Source organism: Zosterops lateralis (genome assembly GCF_965231275.1).
Source record: "Zosterops lateralis genome assembly, chromosome: 12".
Lineage (NCBI taxonomy): Eukaryota > Metazoa > Chordata > Aves > Passeriformes > Zosteropidae > Zosterops > Zosterops lateralis.
The window spans coordinates 942799-960918 of record NC_139772.1 but is presented as its reverse complement, the minus strand read 5'-3'; the positions used below and the strand labels follow the sequence as shown (position 1 = coordinate 960918).

Here is an 18120-nt window from a genome sequence, read left to right as displayed (position 1 = left end):
GTGTGTCTGGGTTTCCCATCTCCCTCTGATCTTCCCTGGACATGGGGGATTTTGGGAGGTTGTATTTGCATAACCTCAGTAAGTTTATAAATTACCTAATGTTTTACTCTCTTCAGGCTTCAAACGTGGTTGGACCAACTCAACAAACATTGGAAAACAGCATGTCTGGCATATCAACTTCTGCTTCCCATTTACCTTCTGAAAGCGAAAACCAGCAGCAAATCCAGCCCAAGGTGTACAACCCAGAGACCCTGAGCACGATCCAAACACAGGACATTTCCCAGCCCGGCAGCTTCTCCACAGTGTCCACCCCGGGCCAGCTGCAGAACAGCGATGCCCTGCTGCAGCAGGCTGCCCAGTTCCAGCCCAGGGACTCCCAGCCCAGGGAGGTGCTGCAGTCAGATGGCACCGTGGTCACTCTGTCCCAGCTGACCGAAGCCTCGCAGCAGCAGCAGCCGACGCTCTCGGAGCCGGCCCAAGCCCTGCAGCAGCAGATCTCCTCGAGCATCTTCTCGTCGGCCAGCGGCGTGAGTCAGCTCCAGAACACCATCCAGCAGCTCCAGGCTGGCAACTTCCCCACCAACACCGCCACGGGCAGCAACAGGAACGTTGATTTGGTGCAGCAGGTTCTGGAAGCTCAGCAGCAGTTATCTTCCGTTTTGTTTTCGGGCTCAGACAGCAGCGAGGACGTCCAAGATCAGCTGAACGCAGACATCTTCCAGCAGGTCAGCCAGATCCAGAACAGCGTGAATCCTGGGATGTTTTCCTCCTCAGACACAGCTGTCCATTCCAGACCGGAGAACCTTCTGCCTGGGCGAGCTGAGAACGTTCACTCCCAGCCCGAAGGTGCCCTGTCCAACCAGCAGCAACAGCAGCAGCAGCAGCAGCAGCAGGCCATGGAGACCTCGGCAGCCATGGTGATGGGGATGCAGCAGAACATGTGCCAGGCGGCCCCGCAGATGCAGTCGGATCTGTTCTCCTCCAGCACGGCGGGGAACGGGGCCCTGCAGCAGTCCCCGGTGTACCAGCAGGCCTCCCACATGATGGGGGGCCTGTCCACCAGCGAGGACATGCAGATGCAGTGTGAGCTGTTCTCCTCCTCCCCGGGCGTGTCGGGCGGCGAGGCGGCCGCCCCTGCGCAGCAGCCGGTCTCCAACAACGGCCCCGCCATGTTCCAGCCCTCCAGCTCTGCTGAGGGAGAAGAGGCCTCGGGGCAGAGCAAACAGATGCAGAGCTCTGTGTTTCAGACCATGGTTCAGATGCAGCACAGTGGGGAAAGTCAGTCCCAGGTTAATCTCTTCTCATCTACCAAGACCATGATGAGTGTCCAGGCCAGTGGGAGTCAGCAGCAGGGCGGGAGTCTGTTCCAGCAAGGTGGAGAAATGATGTCGATTCAGTCAGGAAGCTTCATCCAACAGTCTCCACACTCACAAGCTCAGCTTTTCCACTCTCAGAACCCTATTGGTGACACTCAGAATATATCCCAGGAAACACAAGGATCCCTTTTTCATAGCTCAAATTCCATTGTCCACAACCAGACCAACACTAATTCCTCTGACCAACTGCAGCCCCCGATGTTCCACTCACAGAATGCCATGGGTGTCTTGCAGAGCTCCTCGGTGCCTCAAGACCAGCAGTCTGCCAACATGTTCCTTTCCCAGAGTTCCATGAGCAACCCTGCCACTCAGGAAGAGCAGATGTCATTCTTTACAAGCCCAAATCCCATTTCTCCTCTTCAGACAGCAACAAACACTGAGCAGCAGACTTCTTTCCAGCAGCAGACACAGATCTCTCATATCCAGAGCTCCATGCTTCCCCAGGAGCAGCCGCAGACTCAGCCTGCTCAGCAGGGTTTGTTTCAGTCCCAGGTGTCGTTGAGCTCCATCCAGTCCAGCTCCATCCCTCAGAACCAACAGGGAGGCATCTTCCAGCCTCAGCATTCGATTGTTGCTATCCAGAGCAGCCCTCCATCTCAGGAGCAGCAACAGCAGCAGCAGCAGAACATGATGTTCAGCAATCAAAATGCAATGAGTACAATGGCCTCCCAAAAGCAGAACATGATTTTCAATCCAAATCAAAACCCAGTTACCAATCAGGAGCAGCAAGGCCAGTCCATTTTTCATCCACAGTCCAATATGGCCTCGATGAATCAGGAGCAGCAGCCCATGCAATTCCAGAGTCAGACCACAGTGTCTCCTCTCCAGAATCCTGGCTCCAACCAGGCTGAAGCACAGCAGCCAACCATCTTCCATAACTCACCCCAGATTCAGCTGGTCCAAGGGTCCCCAAGTTCTCAAGAGCAACAGGTCACCCTCTTCATCTCCTCAGCTTCCATGTCTGCCCTGCAGAACAGCATGAGCCAGCCGGAGCTGCAGCAGTCCCCCATGTACTCCTCCCAAAACAGCATGGCAGGAATGCCAGGAACTGCTTCTCCTCCCCAGCAGCAAGCTCCTCTGTTCCACAACACGGCGGGAGGTGCCATCAACCAGCTGCAGAACTCCCCTGCCTCATCCCAGCAGACATCGGGAATATTCCTGTTCGGCATCCAGAACAGTAAGTGACCAGTGCCTGATGCTGAGCTTACAAGGTAGAGCTTACATTTCCCTGGAAACAGGAAATGGGTTGGGTGGGAAAGGACCTTAAAGCCCATCCAGTCCCACCCCCTGCCATGGGCAGGGACACCTTCCACTGTCCCAAATTGTTCCAAGCCCTGACCAACCTGGCCTTGGACACTGCCAGGGATCCAGGGGCAGGCACAGCTTCTCTGGGCACCTGTGCCAGGGCCTCCCCATCCTCACAGGAGTCTCTCCCTAACATCTAACCTAGAAATGAGTGTGCTTTCTTAAGAGAGCATTTATCTTGCTGTTTTTAGTTTCCACAATATATGCATTGCCTCTCTTCACGTTTCTGATGGGAAAGCAAGGATTTTAGAAGCTGTAGAGTCCAGAAAAGTCTGTTAAAGTGTACTTAGCTGTACAAACCTGCACTTTCCCTATCTCCTCTCTGGACCCAGCTTCCATGACCAGTTCTGTGTGGTGTAGAGCCTTTCTGTGTGTGCAGAGGTCTGTGGGTGCCTGTGGGCCCCAGCAGTGAGAGAGGTGCAGATGTTGCTTACAACAGGTTGTAGCAGCTCTCACAGGGTAGTGGGCCATGCTCGTAGCCGTGTGCTTTGCTGTGGCAGCTCCTGTCCTGTGCCAGGACACTGAAATGTCCCTGTGTCTGTCCCCAGACTGTGGCCAGCTGCTGCCCCCTGGCCCTGGGGCGCTGCCAGAGGAGCTGATGGCCATGGGGCAGCCCGGGCAGCCCCAGGGCGAGGCGCAGCCCGCGGTGCCGGCGCTCCTGTCCCAGCAGCTCCCCGAGACCCCTCCACTGCCCTCGGCCATGGCCACCAACCAGAACATGGAGAAGATAGATGACCTGCTCGTGTCCTTGCAGAACCAGGGGAACAACATGGCCGGCTCGTTTTAATTAGGCAAGTGGTGAGTTTGGGTCTCTGGGTTCCTTCCTGCCACGCAGGAGCTTTGTTCAGTACCTTTGTACCTTTCAGTGTGTGACTGTGCTGTAAGAGATCAGCTCAAACACCAGTCAGGCTGAATTAAGACTGTAATAGCAGAGTGAAGTTACTAAAACCAGTCAGAGGTCAGAACTTGTATGAAACAGTTGAGACTGTGTCTCATTCATTTTTCCTGCGTTTTGTCATCTGCTGTGACAGTCTGGTACTTCGTTAGGGAGCAGAGTGGATCACTGGCAGCTTGGCAGATCAAAACCTTATTAAACATGACTGTGGTTAAAAAAATTGGGGCTTACTGAGTAAATAACACCTCAAGTCTGAACTGTTCTGAACTCTCCCCCCGGGTTACAATAATAACATCATGGGGGAACAAGTTTTGGTGGAATGTGGCAGCTCCTGAGTGTGCCGTGTGCTGTGTTAGAAACAGCCAACAGCATCAGCTGTTGCTAGGAGACATTCTGCTTTTAGAAGGTGCCTTTTTCAGAGGGAGGAAAGAGCCTTTGACTACAAATGAGCACCAAGAGCCAGGAGGACTCTGGAGTCCAGTGTAGATTGTGGTGTGTAACTTGGGGCTGGTCTTGTCCTAAATCCCCCCTGAGTTTTCATCAAAGTGATCCACTTCATTCTCTAATCTAAAGGGGTTTGTATATGGAGTTTGGAGTCTCTCCAGAGCTTCTCTAGCTCCTTGCCCCCAGTTCAGTGCCTGCTCTTGAGGAACACCCTGAAGATGAAGCCACTGCACATTAGGAAGAGGGGACTGTGGTCAGTTATGCCTGACTTCTCTGCTTGTTTTCTCATGCAGAAATTCCGTGAAGAAAAAAAGTGCGACGATTTCCCAGATGCTCTCAGACCTTCCAACTCTGGATTAGGCTGCGTGGAACCAATTGCTTCTGTGGAAAAGTGGCCTCTTTAAAGAGCACACGTGTGGCCAGTGGCAGACCTGAGGCCATGACCATGGAATTTGGGCTCCACAGTGCCAATAATGCTGAGGAGTTATGCTTTGTGTTACTGGGGCGTGGGGTTGGGCTGTTACCAGGTTCATAAACCTCATTACAGTGGGGGCTCTTGGAATTTAAAGCATATCTGGTCAGTTATTATTGTTGTTGGAAGGTAATCCATGTTACCACGTTTACTTTTTTCCCTCCTGTTCTTCACATCCCTTTTTTCCCTCAGGAAGCTCGTGCAGCAGAAACAGCAGCTGCCTCTGCCCCGAGCCGTGACTCAGCTGTCAGTAAGTGAAGGGATCTCTGGATTGACACGGAGTGGGAGAGCCAAACCCACCCTTTATGAATTGAAAGTACTGATAACTGTAATAAGCAAGCAGAGAATTGCTGCTGTAAATAACCAGTTCCCATCTGAGAATGGGATTAACGGTTTTCCACATCCCTTATGAGGAGCTGTACATAGAGCAAGGGTTTGGTGGCTCTACAAAACGAAGAAATGAAGGGGAACTTCCAACTGATCTTAAAATCTTCTCTAAAACACCTTCAGCTTGAAGAGAGCATTATATGTGGCTGAGGAAGGGACTCCTCTGTGTCTCTCACTCTGACTGATGGGTTAGAGCTCTGTAAAGCTTCATGAGCTGTTCCCAAACCAGCCTTCTCCCTTTCGTTCTTTCCATGGTTTTCCTTCTCTCCCTCAGTTTTGTATTGTGTTTTTTTAAAAAAGACATAGATATCCTACTGGCTTTAAAGCTAAAGAAACAGCTTTTAGGAATCCTTGGCAGTAAATTGCTTAGTCAGTAGAAGCTTTGACAAATAATCAAGGAGTAAGGAGAGAGGAAGCAATTTCTCCATCACCTTCTAAACGCAGGAACCCCCCTTAACCCACCACTTCCAGCTGTGACTGATGGAAATCTTCAGCTTGGCTTTACTCCAAGTAGGGGGCAAATTGCATCATTTTTAAGCCTTCTTAAAAGGTCACTTCATCCCGAGCTGTTGCATCTTTGTAGCACATGGAGCTCCTCGCAGTTCTGAAGTGATTTTTTTCCTTTTTCTACCACCGAGCCCCGAGTCTGGTTTCTAGATTGTCATCTTCAATTAAGGAATAAATCATTGACTGATGTTACCGAATGTAAAAAAAAACAAAAACAAACAACCCACTCCAGACCACGCAGGTGTTATTGTGAGGCATGTGGATTTTTTTGGGTGCTTCAACTCTCCGGGCAGTTTGTGATCTGTCACTACAGCCTCGTTCAGATCCGTGTTTGCCCGTTCCGCCTCGGTGGAGTGTAGCTGGTGTCACGTCATTTTTGTTATTTGAAATAACAAAAGAACAGTCTGTAAAGGTTTTTTTTTTTGTTGTTGTTTTATTTTTTTTTTTTTAAGTTCCTCGAGTCTGTTTACTGTGTGTTTTCCCCTTTAACTCGTGTGCGTAGTTGAGCCGTGTAGAGTTTTTTTTTGTTGGTTTTCCTGGATTTCCCCCCGTTTGTTGGTCTGTCACGATGTTCACTTTCTCTTTCTGTCTCTCTCTTTCTCTCTCTCATTGAGAGGCATTGAATTACGTTTTCAGTAGTAAGGCTTCTTGCCGATATGAAGGGAACTTTTCAGAAAGAGACCTGCTCTGGGTCATTTAATTTTGAATACAGTTTTCAATCGTTCAAGTTTTGGATGGTTTATATCTAATGTGTGTTTCATTTTTTTGGAAAGCTATATTTTGTATTTAGGAAATGGTATAACTATTTTGCTATTTGTACTGAGTGAGTACATTGGCATAAATATAAAAAATTTATATATATACATATATATAAAATATTCTTTTTGCCACACATTTTTGTGGTAAATTTGTGAGTTTGTCTGATGTTCTACCACAACGTGGCGTCTGATAACAGTGGGGTGGGGTGGGGTTTGTTATGTCTTTATTGAGTATTTAAGTACTTTTTGCAACATAAATAACGTGTTCATCTCTCGCCATTCCATCAGGCAGTGTTGGTCCAGCTGGCCACGAGAAGCTTTGCTCTGTGTTTGATGTGTCCCTCACTCACAGCCTAGCCAGGAAACCCAGAGGCATTTAGGATTATATAAAATATGAAATATTTGGGTTTCCCTCAGAATGAGCCATTCAGCTTTTCTCCACTCTCATTGCCTATTTAATATTTTATTATTAGCGCCTCTGTGTTTTAACTCCTAATTTATGATTATGCTCAAACGTTGGAAATTTTAATCAGGACAGAAAGAATTCCCCACTGCATCATGTCCAGAGCTGCTTTAACCCTGACCCAGACTTTTCTTTCTGTATTTTATTGTTTTTTTTCCCCTGCTGAGACAAAACATTACCAACACCTTGTAATGGTTCACAACACGAAAGCAGCAGCCCCCAGCAGTGCCCAGGTGCTGTGTGGGGCTGCTCAGGCTGAGAACAATGGACCCAACAACGTCCAGAGGGCTGTGGAAGTCCACAGCCCACTCACTGGGAAAGGAACTGGTGGTGTTTGCAGGATCTGTGTCACCTGGGTGTCACCTGGGCCCGTTGGACACAGAAGGAGTGACAGGAACGATGGATTCGCTCGTGTGCTGCTTCAGTTTGCTCCTTGTCCCCAAGGGCTCTATCTGTGTGTTGGTCAGTGCCAAGTCACCAGGGACCAATTCTCCGTGGAACAGGATGAGTGCCCAGAAGAGAACCTCATCCCAAGCCTGCCACAGCTCCAGGGAAAGGGTATGTTTGAATTGTGGGCGTGTTCGAGGTCACTTATGAAGAGAAGAGAGAAAAAAAAACATACACAAAAAAACCAACCAAGGGCTGTGCTATCCCAGTTTTCCCTTCTGGAAACACCTTCCTTTCCTCGTGTTAAATTTACCTGTTCATTTTAGGTCAATGTTTAAATGTACAACACTTTGAACATGTGATTTGGTTACAAAAAGTATTTGTGTGACTGAAGAGGTCGCTCAGCGGTTGGCGCGTGCTCGGCAGCAGCTCTGGGGGTGGAGGGCTTGGATCAGCCCCAGGGGAGCTCAAGGACAGGCTGCAGGGTGTCATGGCAGGGATCACAGCCTGAGCCACATCCGTGTTTTACCAGGGGCCTCAACATTCATTTCTGATGTTTTTAGCAGTTGAATTTGGGCAGCAGAGCTTCTCTATGACCCCGGTGTTCCAGGAGCACACGGAGCACTGGTGTTGTGTCTGGGCCCTTCGGGTGACAGAGAGGATCCTGAGCTGTCAGTCTGTGTAAATCCAGCATCCCTGGGGGGTCCCAGAGCACCCCTTTGTGGGCACGGGGGAGAGTTGAGGGAGATGGAGCTGCCAACCCCCACCACATCCCCTCAGCTTTCACCCTGAGTGTGCCCAGAGCCCACCTAGAAACCACAGAGCCAACACTTAGTGCACAGTTTGAGCTGAACATCTCCTCTGGCCAGGAGTTACTGGTGCTTTGTGCTTAATTAACAGTTGTTTTCTTATTAATCACTTCCTCACTGCCTGATCTTGCAGCAAGCCAAACGCTTTGCTCTTACTTTAACACAGATCTAGTTCTAGAAATAATTCCAGGCTGGCTGTTCCCAAAGTGGGTGTCCACTCTCTGATCACTGATTATGATTATGATTACTTCTAATCATTGACAGGGTGGTTTCTTCCCATGTAGTTTTGAGATAAGGCATGAGCAGTTAAACATAACTTTGGCAGGTTTTTACTGGAAGCATCAAGTCTGGGCAGCTGTGTCAGTGGACATTCCCCTCACTGAGATAAGCTGAACTTTATTTTTTAAAGTTTCCATTGATATTTTGATTTGGGATCTAGTTTCTAAAAGGAAAATCTGTCTGAATGGATTTTTATTCCTGTTTTCTTGTGCCTCTGCTTGGCAAACTGTTGGGTTCCTTTTCCAGGGCCATGGCAGGAGAGCAGAGGGAGCACAGAACATGGAGCTGAATGGGAGAAGCAGGAGAGAGGAGAGGGAGTTGCTTGGCCTGCTCCGAGCTGTAGGTGGAAGGAGAGAACAGGAAATGCTGGTCACTGGTGACTTCTCATTAGTGCAAAACTGATTTCCAAGGGCTGGGTGGGTTTTGTGTTCAGGGGGGCTCCGGGCAGCTCCATTCTGTAGAAGCTAAAAGGAAACAGCAGTGGGATGCTGTGTTTGTTCAGGGGCTTTGTTTTAATTTGGGCTTGTTTAGTCTCTTGTGGCAGCCTGTGAGCACTTTGTGTTCTCAGAGCAGCTGTGCCAGCTGTGGTGCCCCGGGCAGGGCGTCTGTGCCACTTGGAAATGGGATAAACGTGGTAGAAACAAGGAAAAAATGCAGCAGGGGGTGAACTCCTGCAAAAGGGAACTTGTGAAATTCTCTAGGGGAGGGGGAATCACGGGGGTTACACAGGAGGAGAGGCTGTTCCTCTCCCAGTCTGTATAGGGATGTAAATATGCACTGCCTGTATATTCTAGGATTATATATATGTATATAGAGAAGTCAGATTATTATATATAAATAATAGTAGACACATACATAGAATACTGTTATATTTACATTTTTATAAACATGAAATAATATTCCTTTTCCTCAGTAGGAGGTTTTTGTAGTAACTCATGAGTAGCTGTCTCACACCTCTCACAGTCCTGGCTGTGTTGGTGACGTGGCTCCAGAACTTGCTCTGCTTGGGAACCTCACTGAGATCTGTGGGTTGGAAGCAGCTGTGGCCACTTTTGTATTTTTATATCTTTTAGTTCATACTTGCAGATGTGGTTTAGGATAGAACTGACACCCAGGCTGAGGATGGGCTTTTCCTGCAGCCCTGAGCATCCCTTGGCTTCCCTGGAGTTGCCCCAGAGCCTTTTCTGTCCCCGGTCACAGCCGGGTGTGTTGGATGTTACTGTGTAGCAGAAGGCCCTGCTTGTGCTGGGTCAGGGAGGGGAAGCTCCTCTGCCATTTCTCTTTATTCCCATCAGGGCAGGAGTCTGTAAACTGATTTTTTAACTAACTCATTAGTGCAACAGTCAAAATCCAGAGAACTCCTTGAAAGCCAGTGAAGCTCCCCTTGAATTCTGTCCCTGAGGAACCTGCCACAACTCGTGCTGATTTCTTTGTTGTGTGAGGAACTAAATGCTAAGAATCATAGAATGATGGAATATCCTGAGCTGGAAGGGACCCACAGGGATCATCCAGTCCCACCCCTGGCCCTGCACAGAGCCCCCAACAATCCCAGCCTGGGCATCCCTGGAGCAGTATCCAAATGCTCCTGGAGTTCTGGCAGCCTCGGGGCTGTGCCCTGCACCCTCTGGGAGAACCTTTCCTCATATCCAACCTAAACCTGCCCTGGCACAACTTCAGCCATTAAATCAGGTCATAAAATCAATGTGTATATTGTGTCCAACATGACTTTCAGTTCCAAATCCATGCTCCAGTGGAATTTGTCATGAGTGGATCACTGTTGTCCTGGTACAGGTTTTTTTGAATCACCTCCACCACACTGAGAGCCAATGTCCTCCTTTGTTCTCTTGGAGTTTGCAGAGCTGAACTCTGCTTTTTCCAGAGGTTTGTTATTTATGCTGTTACACTTCATTAAATTGCCCAGTGACATTCACTGTGCAGGGACAGGGCAAGGAATCCAGGGATTCCCTGCTCACTGACCCCTGTGTTCAGGTTCCAAGGCTCCCACAGCCCTCTGTGACACATTCCAGCTGCAGGCCTGGGATTAGGGAAGGCTCCCGTGTTCACCTGGCAGGTAAATGGCCTTGGCTTTGTTTTGGCCCTGGGGCTGCCCCATGGAACAGGATCTGACCCGAGTGCCCTGGGCAGGACCATGGGATAACGTGTCCAGGGGAAGTTCCTGTTTGGAAGTGGCTCTTTGGGTGTTGTAGAACTGGGATCCCATTCCTGTATCCTTAGCAGCCTGCAGCATTCCTGAAGCTTTTTTATTCTGGATAAAAGGAGACAATTGGAATTATTTCCATCTGAGCTGATGCTGACTTAAGCTCCAACCCCTTCAGAGCAGAGCTCCAACCTCTGTCCCTGCACCTCTGGTGGGCTCTCCCCTGCCTGCCAGATGTTCTGGGTGCACCCTCGACCGCTGAGCTGCCTCTTCAGTGTCCTGCAATGTGAAAGTAGCACCAGATACTCCTTCGTGCAGTTCTGTGTATATGGCTTTCGTAGGTGGGTTTTCCAAGCACTGATTCCCGGTGTTTTCAGTTTGTCTATGAGGGGATATTTTATTTGCATCTATGTTTTTAGCTCTCCTGTGATAACTTGTTGAATATTAAAAAAGAAAAAAAAATATTTTGCTTCTATTGGGACATTTGTATACTCGCAACTATATTTCTGTAAACAGCTGCAGTCGAGAATAAACGATGAAAGTTTTCATTTTACAGTGTAAAGTCTTGTGATGGTTTTCCCAAAGGCACCTCCAGAGCTGTGCCCAGGGCACTGCAGCTGCTGCAGGAAAAGGTCCTTGGGGCTCACACTGACTTGGTGGTGTGGGATCCCCAGTAACCCTGGGGGAGATGCAGAGTCTGCCCCAGGGAGGTGAGGCCAGGAGTCCAAAGCCAAGATGCTGGAGGTGACCACGTCCTCAGCAGGATGTGACCCAATGCCCTTTATCTGCAGCTTTGACACACTAAAAATGCCCTGCGGTTGGGGAGGCTGTGACCTCCCCAGGACCAGGGGCCACAGGTGCTATCAGGTATTTCCTTATTTTGAACAATTTCAGCAGGTTAAGGACAAACTACAGCAAGAGCTGGGCCCAACAGTCAATTGTGAACGATTTCAGCAGATTTATCCAAAAAGCTTTACCCCAGAGTCTCCCCCTTCAGCCCAGCACCAGGGTGGGACACAACCCCCTGCCCTGGGCTTTTGTCCTTCTGGAGCTCATTACTCCATGGGGGAAAAAAATCTAAGAAATCCTCCCTCCCTCTATCCCAGTCCCCTCATCCTTGGAGGCTCAGAAAAACTCCCCCTGGCACAGGCAGCCACAGAAACGGGACCGAGTCACGGTACTTTGGGGTTTGGTGTTTATTGGGTGACACAGCCCCTGCCCAGGGGCGCCCAGGGCTGGCCAGAGAAGCCACCCCAAACCCCGTCACCGCCACCCCAGCCACGGTGGCTCTCGGGGCACAGCGGGGACAGCCCAGCCCAGCCCTGGGAGAGGCCTCCCCCTGGCAGAGCCACCAGCACACCTGGGCAGGTGAGTCCTGCAGGAGGGGCCTGTCCTGCCCCTCACCTCCTCCTGACAAACTTCTTGGTGACGGCGTTGGGGTTGAGGCGGCGGCGGCCGGCGCCCAGCGCGGCGTCACGCAGGTGCAGGTGCGCGGCCCGGCTATGCACGTCGTTCTCGGCGAAGGGCGACGCCCCGGCCAGGTAGTCGGGGTCGAAGACGTTGGTTTTCTGCCTGGCCTTGCGGGACAGGCGCTGCTGGGGGAAGCGCTGGTCCTCCACCAGGTGCGGGTTGTTGGCGTGTTTCCCGCCCTGCGGCGCCGGCAGCGGGTACTGCGGGAGGGAAGGGTCAGCCCCGGGGGCTGCAGTGGCCACAGCCCTCTGGAGAACTGAGCAGGGAAGCCCAAACACCCTGGGGTCCGAGTGTAACAGCTGGAGGATGTTACAGTGTGCTTTGATTCCCTCCAACCTGCCAGCCACAGGCTGGGCTCCCATCCCTGGGGTACCAATGGAAGGATTTCTTTACAAAAAGGGTTGATAAACATAGGAAGGGGCTGCCCAGGGAGGTTTGGAGTCCCCATCCCAGGGGGTGTCCAAGGAATGGACTGGACATGGCACTCAGTGCTCTGGGCTGGCACACAAGGTGAGGATCAGCCACAGGTTGGTTTGGATGATCCTGATGGTCTGTTCCAGCCTCAGGGACTCTGGGATTCTGTCCAGGTACTCACCCTGAGGCCCCGGGGGTTCAGCACCTTGGGGTTGCGGGAGAAATGCATGTGGAGGGTCCCATCCTCACTGACACTCACTGCCACCTTCTTGAGGGTCTTGTTGCCACAGTGGGGGCAGAACACCTTGGTCATGTCTGAGGTGGTCCTGCGAGAGGGGAACAGAGGGGGTTCAGAGCTCCTGGGGCCGTGGAGCTCGGGCTGAGCCCAGGACCAGCCCCAGCACCTGAAGCAGCCGTGGCAGCGCAGGATGTAGCTCCGGGCCCGGCGGATCAGCATCCCGTTCACAGCCAGCACGGGGAGCCCCATCTGCAGCAGCACGTTCTGCAAGGGCAGGGACACAGCTGGGACTGCCAGCAGCAGGGACAGTGACAGCCCCAGAGGCTTTGCAGAGGCCCCTGGGACTGAGACCTGCTGCCCTGACACACGGGGCTGTCCCAGAGCTGCTCCCCCCTGCCCTGGCAGGAGCAGCAGCCCCCAGGCCTGAGCCCAGCACTCACCTGCATGGCAAAGTCCGTGGTGACACAGCCCACTTGGACATCCACAGGGGCGGTGTCACAGTGCCCCGTGTCCTGCTGGGCCTGCTTCAGGTTACTGGGGGTTATCCAGCCTTCATCATCGCTCTCCTCATCCTCATCCTCCTCCTCCTCCTCCTCCTCCCCAGCGCTGGCCCCGCCTGCAGAGCTCCGGGGCTGCTCGGGGGGCTCGGGGCTGCCGGAGATGGCCTGGGCCGAGCAGGGGAGGAGGAGGAGCCGGTCAGGGCGGCACAGGGGGTGGGACAGGCCGGGCAGAGCCGGCACAGAACGAGGAGCCCCCGGGGGATTCTCACCAGCAGCTCCCGCAGCTCCTCCTCGATGCTGGGCAGGGGCGGCCGCCAGTACAGGAAGGAGCCGAACTCGTCGCTCTGGGCCGGGTCGGTGCCGGGGCAGGTGTCGGTGCCGGGGCAGGGCTGGCGCGGGCCCTTCCCCGCGGGTTTGTGCTGGGGACACACACACAGAGCACTGTCACCCCCAGGCGGGGCCGCGGGCATCCCCCCCCTCCCTCCCTCCGGCCGGGCCTTACCTGGGCGGGCAGGTGGAAACCCGCCAGGTGCAGGGGGGCCTCGGGGTGCCGCGGGGTGGAGCTCAGCCGCACCTGGGGGGAAACGGGGCCGCTGGAACCGGGGCCCACAGAGCCCCTACCGCTCCCACCTTGTCCTGCCCGCTCCCACCTTGTCCTGAGGCTCCCGGCGGAGGCAGCCGGGCCCAGCGATGTCGGCCTGGAGCTGGCAGACGAGGGCGAGCACCTGCAGGTCGGCGGCCGAGAGGCTCGGGTAGTCCCCGGTCTTCTTGGAGAACTCGGTCACTGCGGGGGAGCAGCGGCGGTCGGGCCGGGCCGGGGGGGCTGTGGGGGGCTATGGGGGCCGTGGGGCCGGGAACGGAGTCCCCCCGGGGCCGGCCGGGCACTCACCGAGGCGCAGCAGCTCCGGGCGCGGGCGGCGGACCCGCAGCTCGCAGGGCAGCGCGGCCAGGCGGCGGCGGGCGGGCCGGTCGCGGATCTCGGCCAGCACCTCGGGCACGGTGTACAGCGCCTCCGCGATGTCCTGCGGGCAGCGCCGTCACACCAGCCCGTGACCCCCTGTTCCCCCTCCCGCCCCTCCGGTGTCCCCCGGTACCTGCAGCGGGGCCGCGCTCAGGAACGCGCCCGTGTCGGCCACGACGTGCGGAACACGCGCCATGTCTGTGTGCCCCATGGCCCGGCCCGGCCGCCGTCCAAGCGCCGCGGGGAGCGCGCCGGGAGTTGCAGTCAGGGCGCGGGGCACGCCGGGAGTTGCGGTCCGGGCGGGGGGCACGCCGGATTTGCGGTCCGGGCGCGGGGCACGCCGGGAGCTGTAGTTCGAGGGGGCACGGCGGGAGCGGCGGCCGCGCCGCGGGAGAACTTCCGGAACGGCGCGGTCACGTGACGGACCGGGGGTCACATGACGGCGGGAGCCGGGGAGCGGGAGCGGAGCCGCCGCCGGTAACGGGACACGGGACGGGACGGGACGGGACGGGACGGGACGGGACGGGCGTCGCTTCCCGGCCCAGCCTGGGGCGCTCCGGTCCGCCCACCGGACACGGCCTGGCGGGGCGCTCCGGCCCCGGGAGCTGCTCAGCCTGTGCCGGTACCGGCCCGGGACAGCGGGGCGGGCCCTGGGGGGACCCTCGGCCGCCGCCTGCTCTGCGCGGAGCCCGCAGCGCCCGGCCTGTTCCGTGCGGGTCCGGGGCGGGTCCGGTGCTCGCTGTGCTGACCCGGGGGCCGGGCCGGGCCGGCGGAAACGGGAAGCCGGGCAGGGACGGGAGGCCTCGGCCCGGCCGGGGGGATCCCGGTGCGGGAGCGGCCCCGGCCCGGCCCCGCTGCGCTCAGGGGCTCCGGGGAGCGGGGCGGGAGGGGCCCGCGGGGCAGGAGAGCTCCGGGCGGTCTCCGGGCACGGAGGGGTTGTTGACGTGACCGGCGGTGCCAGAGCGAGCGGCGGGGAAATGGTGCGAAATCGGGGAAAGAGGGAACAGGGAAAAGAGTCAGGATTTGAAAGAAGAAGAATGGAAATAGCCCTGCCGGGACAGGGCTGGGCACGGCCCCGATGGGACCTGGGTGATGGGGACCAGCAGTGTCCGGTGTCCTCAGGGAGGGCCGGGGTGATCGTGGGCCGGGATAACTGCAGTGGGGTGACTGTGACAGTGACTCTGCTGAGGGGCAGGAGCTGGGATGTGTCCGGGAGCCCTGGGTGCCGGGGATGGGCCAGGACAGTGGTCAGGCAGTGCCAAACGGGGCCTGCAGGCAGAGCTGGGGGTGTGTGAGGCACAGCCAGGCCCGGGGGTGCCAGGCAGGTTTGCTGTGCTGGCACAGAGAGTGTGAAATCCCCTGGGAGAGGGGATTTCACAGGGGACCTGCCATGGGATGGAGCTTGGCACAGTTTGAGGAGAGCGTAGAGAGAGGGAAGGGATGAGGCTCCTGCACAGGGAGAGGGGCTGGAGCTGCTTCCCTCTTTTCCTGCCCTGCTCAGGGAGGGGGAGGCTGGCAGTGGTCCCAGTTCTCTGCTGGGCTGTGACCTTGGCCCCGTCCTCTGCAGCTGCTGGGGGTGGTGGGGAAGGGCTGGGGCAGCCCCACACTGCTGGGGATGGTGGGGAAGGGCTGGGGCAGCCCCACGCTCACTCCCTGGTCCCTGTGGAGCATCTCGTGCCCCTGTGTGATGTGTGAGCTCATCCCTGTGGTCACTGCTGTGGGCAGAGGGCCTGGCCACGTGTCCTGCCCCCCTCCCTGGTGTCACAGCCTGTCCCTCTGGTACGAGGGTGACACAGTGATATTGGAGGCCTTTCCCAACCTCAGTGATCCTATGGGATTTGGTACCACAGCGAGACCAGGGCTGCCCTTGAGGGATGTGGTCCCCACGCAGTGACCAGACCTTCCTCTGTCCACTCAGTGCACTGCCATGTCCTTGCCATCTTGTGGGTGATGTGTGGTGAGTCAGTGTCCTCAAGGGCAAGGCTTTGGTGGCTGCTCTGTCCCCCAGCAGCCCTGGCCTGCAGTGGGTCAGGGGTTTGTGTGCCCAGAGGGGTGTCTGGAGGTGGCACTGCCCAGCTCAGCTCGTGGCATTGCCCAGCTCAGCTCGTGGCACTGCTGTGCAGGGGTTTCTCTCCCAAGGACACAGTGTGGCCTCTGGTGCAGGCCTGGTCTCTCAGGAGCAGGAGCCTGTGTGTCCCTGGGGATTGCCCAGCCCTGTCCCCGTGTCCCTGCCATGCTGGGGACACTCTCAACACCCTCGGGCAGTGTCTGGGCTCTCTGGGTGCCCTGGGAGCAGTGCTGAGGTGTCTCCTCTCTCTGTTCCAGCCGGGGGTGATGCCATGGCCGCTGCCAGCTCCAGCAGGGCCAGGGCTGGGCTGCCCTGCGAGAAATCCCCGCTCTCCGTGAAAGGTGAGTCCTGCAGCCTCGCTGGGGTTCCCCTGCCAGGAGTGTGCTGTGTGAGCTCTGCCTGCAGGGGAGCAGGGCTGGGGGGAGCAGGGCTGGGGGTGCAGGGCTGGGGGGTGCAGGGCTGGGGGGTGCAGGGCTGGGGGGTGCAGGGCTGGGGGAGCAGGGCTGGGGGTGCAGGGCTGGGGGGTGCAGGGCTGGGGGGAGCAGGCCTGGGGGTGCAGGGCTGGGGGGAGCAGGGCTGGGGGAGCAGGGCTGGGGGGGAGCAGGGCTGGGGGGGAGCAGGGCTGGGGGGTGCAGGGCTGGGGGGAGCAGGGCTGGGGGAGCAGGGCTGGGGGTGCAGGGCTGGGGGGAGCAGGGCTGGGGGGAGCAGGCCTGGGGGGAGCAGGGCTGGGGCTGGCCGGCGCTGCCCTGTGTCCTCGGCCTGGGCTGGGCTGGGCCGGGCTGGGCTGGGCTGGGCTGGGCCGCCGTGGGGACGTGGCTCCGGGCCCCGCCGGGGCCGCTGCTGCTCCCGTGGCCGCGAGATGGCTCCCGGCGCCCGGAGCCGCGTCCCCCCGGAGCCACAGCCCGCCCTGTCCCTCCGCGGGCACCGCCGGCCTGGGGGACCCGGCCCGTCTGGCCCTGGAGCAGGGAGGTGTCCCTGGGGACAGTGACAGCCCTTCCAGCCTCGCAGGGGTGAGGCTGGGGACAGGCATGGCCAGGGCTTGGTGCCAGCCATCGCTGCCACCAGGAGCGTTGCTCCCTCTCCCGGTGCTCTACTGTGAGTCCTGGCAGCCCGAGCTGGCAGGGGTGGGGTGGGGGACAGGGGACAGGGCAGGGGACAGGGTGTCTCGCAGGGCTGACTGTGCCTGTCCCTGTCCCTGCCCAGTGGTGTCTGTGAAGCCCAAGGCCCAGAGCCGCCCCGCACGGATGAACTGCTATGTGGAGGTGGCTGGTGACGGGCTGCCCAGCGAGACCAAGAAGACGGGGAAGCAGATGGGAGTCTCTGAGCTGCTGTGGAACGAGATCCTCACCCTGTGAGTCTGTGAGCCCTGCTGTGGGGCTGGGCAGGGGCTGGCCCCCTGTGCCCTGCTGTGCCCGCAGCTGGGGACACTCAGGTGTCACAGAGCTTTGCCCCTTGCATGAGGACACTGCCAGAGGAGCCCAGGCTGGGGGAGCAGTGGGAGGGGGTTCTCCCATTGCCCCATGTCCTTGCCCACCTTCCTCTGCTCCTTGCCTGTGGCACTGCCTGCTCCCCAGGGACGGAGCAGGCACCAGGCCCTGCTGACAGCCCCCTTCCCCTCTCCCTGCAGGAATGTCACTGCTCAGAGCCACCTGGAGCTGAAGGTGTGGATCTGCCACACGCTGAGGAACGAGCTGCTGGGCGCCGCCTCCGTCAGCCTGGGCAGCCTGCTCAAGGGAGGAAAACGTATGTGCAGGGGACGGGGCAGGACACGGGGCAAGGATGGGGTAGGGGTTGGCACAGGACATGGGGCAGGGGACAAGGCAGGGGATGGGACAGCACACAAGACAGGGGACAGGACACAGGGCAGGGATGGGACAGGTGACGGGACAGGACACAAGGCAGGGGATGGGGCAGGGGACAGCACACAGGGCAGGGGACAGGGGATGGAGCAGCACACAGGGCAGGGGACAGCACACAGGGCAGGGGACAGCACACAGGGCAGGGTGGCCGCAGTGGCCACTGTGCTCTGGGCAGGGAATACAGACACAGGGGACAGCACACACGGCAGGGGATGGGACAGGGGATGGGGCAGGACACAAGGCAGGGGATGGGGCAGGGGACAGCACACAGGGCAGGGATGGCACAGGGGACAGGGCAGGACACAAGGCAGGGGACAGCACACATGGCAGGGGATGGGACAGGGGACGGGACAGGACACAAGGCAAGGGA

General features: G+C 56.9%; 3 protein-coding genes across 8 annotated transcripts in view; 2 read left to right on the top strand and 1 right to left on the bottom strand.

The window, feature by feature from the left end:
- NFAT5 (nuclear factor of activated T cells 5) overlaps positions 1 to 6966 on the top strand; it is a 54926-nt gene extending 47960 nt beyond the window's left edge. For all 6 annotated transcript variants that reach the window (XM_083870140.1, XM_083870137.1, XM_083870136.1 and 3 more), the window contains 3 exons: positions 117 to 2553; positions 3230 to 3483; positions 4327 to 6966. In XM_083870140.1, coding sequence (XP_083726266.1) covers positions 117 to 2553; positions 3230 to 3468 — 2676 coding nt within the window. In that variant the 3' untranslated portion in view covers positions 3469 to 3483; positions 4327 to 6966. The remainder of the gene's footprint in view (positions 1 to 116; positions 2554 to 3229; positions 3484 to 4326) is intronic.
- Positions 6967 to 11430: 4464 nt separating this feature from the next.
- NOB1 (NIN1 (RPN12) binding protein 1 homolog) lies at positions 11431 to 14177 on the bottom strand. The gene is made up of 9 exons (XM_083869854.1): positions 13957 to 14177; positions 13752 to 13884; positions 13513 to 13646; positions 13365 to 13436; positions 13132 to 13281; positions 12803 to 13027; positions 12529 to 12626; positions 12306 to 12450; positions 11431 to 11910 (listed from the first exon to the last, which is right to left on the bottom strand). Exons 1-9 carry the CDS (start codon positions 14032 to 14034, stop codon positions 11641 to 11643), a joined length of 1305 nt encoding a protein of 434 aa, XP_083725980.1. The 5' UTR covers positions 14035 to 14177; the 3' UTR covers positions 11431 to 11640.
- Positions 14178 to 14256: 79 nt separating this feature from the next.
- Positions 14257 to 18120, top strand: part of WWP2 (WW domain containing E3 ubiquitin protein ligase 2) — a 32336-nt gene continuing 28472 nt past the window's right edge. Inside the window, exons 1-4 of the mRNA XM_083870047.1 lie at positions 14257 to 14300; positions 16149 to 16232; positions 17095 to 17242; positions 17519 to 17634. Of these exons, the coding sequence (XP_083726173.1) occupies positions 16163 to 16232; positions 17095 to 17242; positions 17519 to 17634 (334 nt within the window). The 5' untranslated portion in view covers positions 14257 to 14300; positions 16149 to 16162. The remainder of the gene's footprint in view (positions 14301 to 16148; positions 16233 to 17094; positions 17243 to 17518; positions 17635 to 18120) is intronic.

Coding starts and splice junctions, on each gene's coding strand:
- NOB1 (XM_083869854.1), bottom strand. CDS start 14,034: ATGGGGCACACAGACATGGCGCGTGTTCCGCACGTCGTGGCCGACACG. Junction 13,885..13,956: donor TGAGCGCGGCCCCGCTGCAG/GTACCGGGGGAC, acceptor CGCTGCCCGCAG/GACATCGCGGAGGCGCTGTA. Junction 13,437..13,512: donor GCCGGGAGCCTCAGGACAAG/GTGGGAGCGGGC, acceptor GTTTCCCCCCAG/GTGCGGCTGAGCTCCACCCC.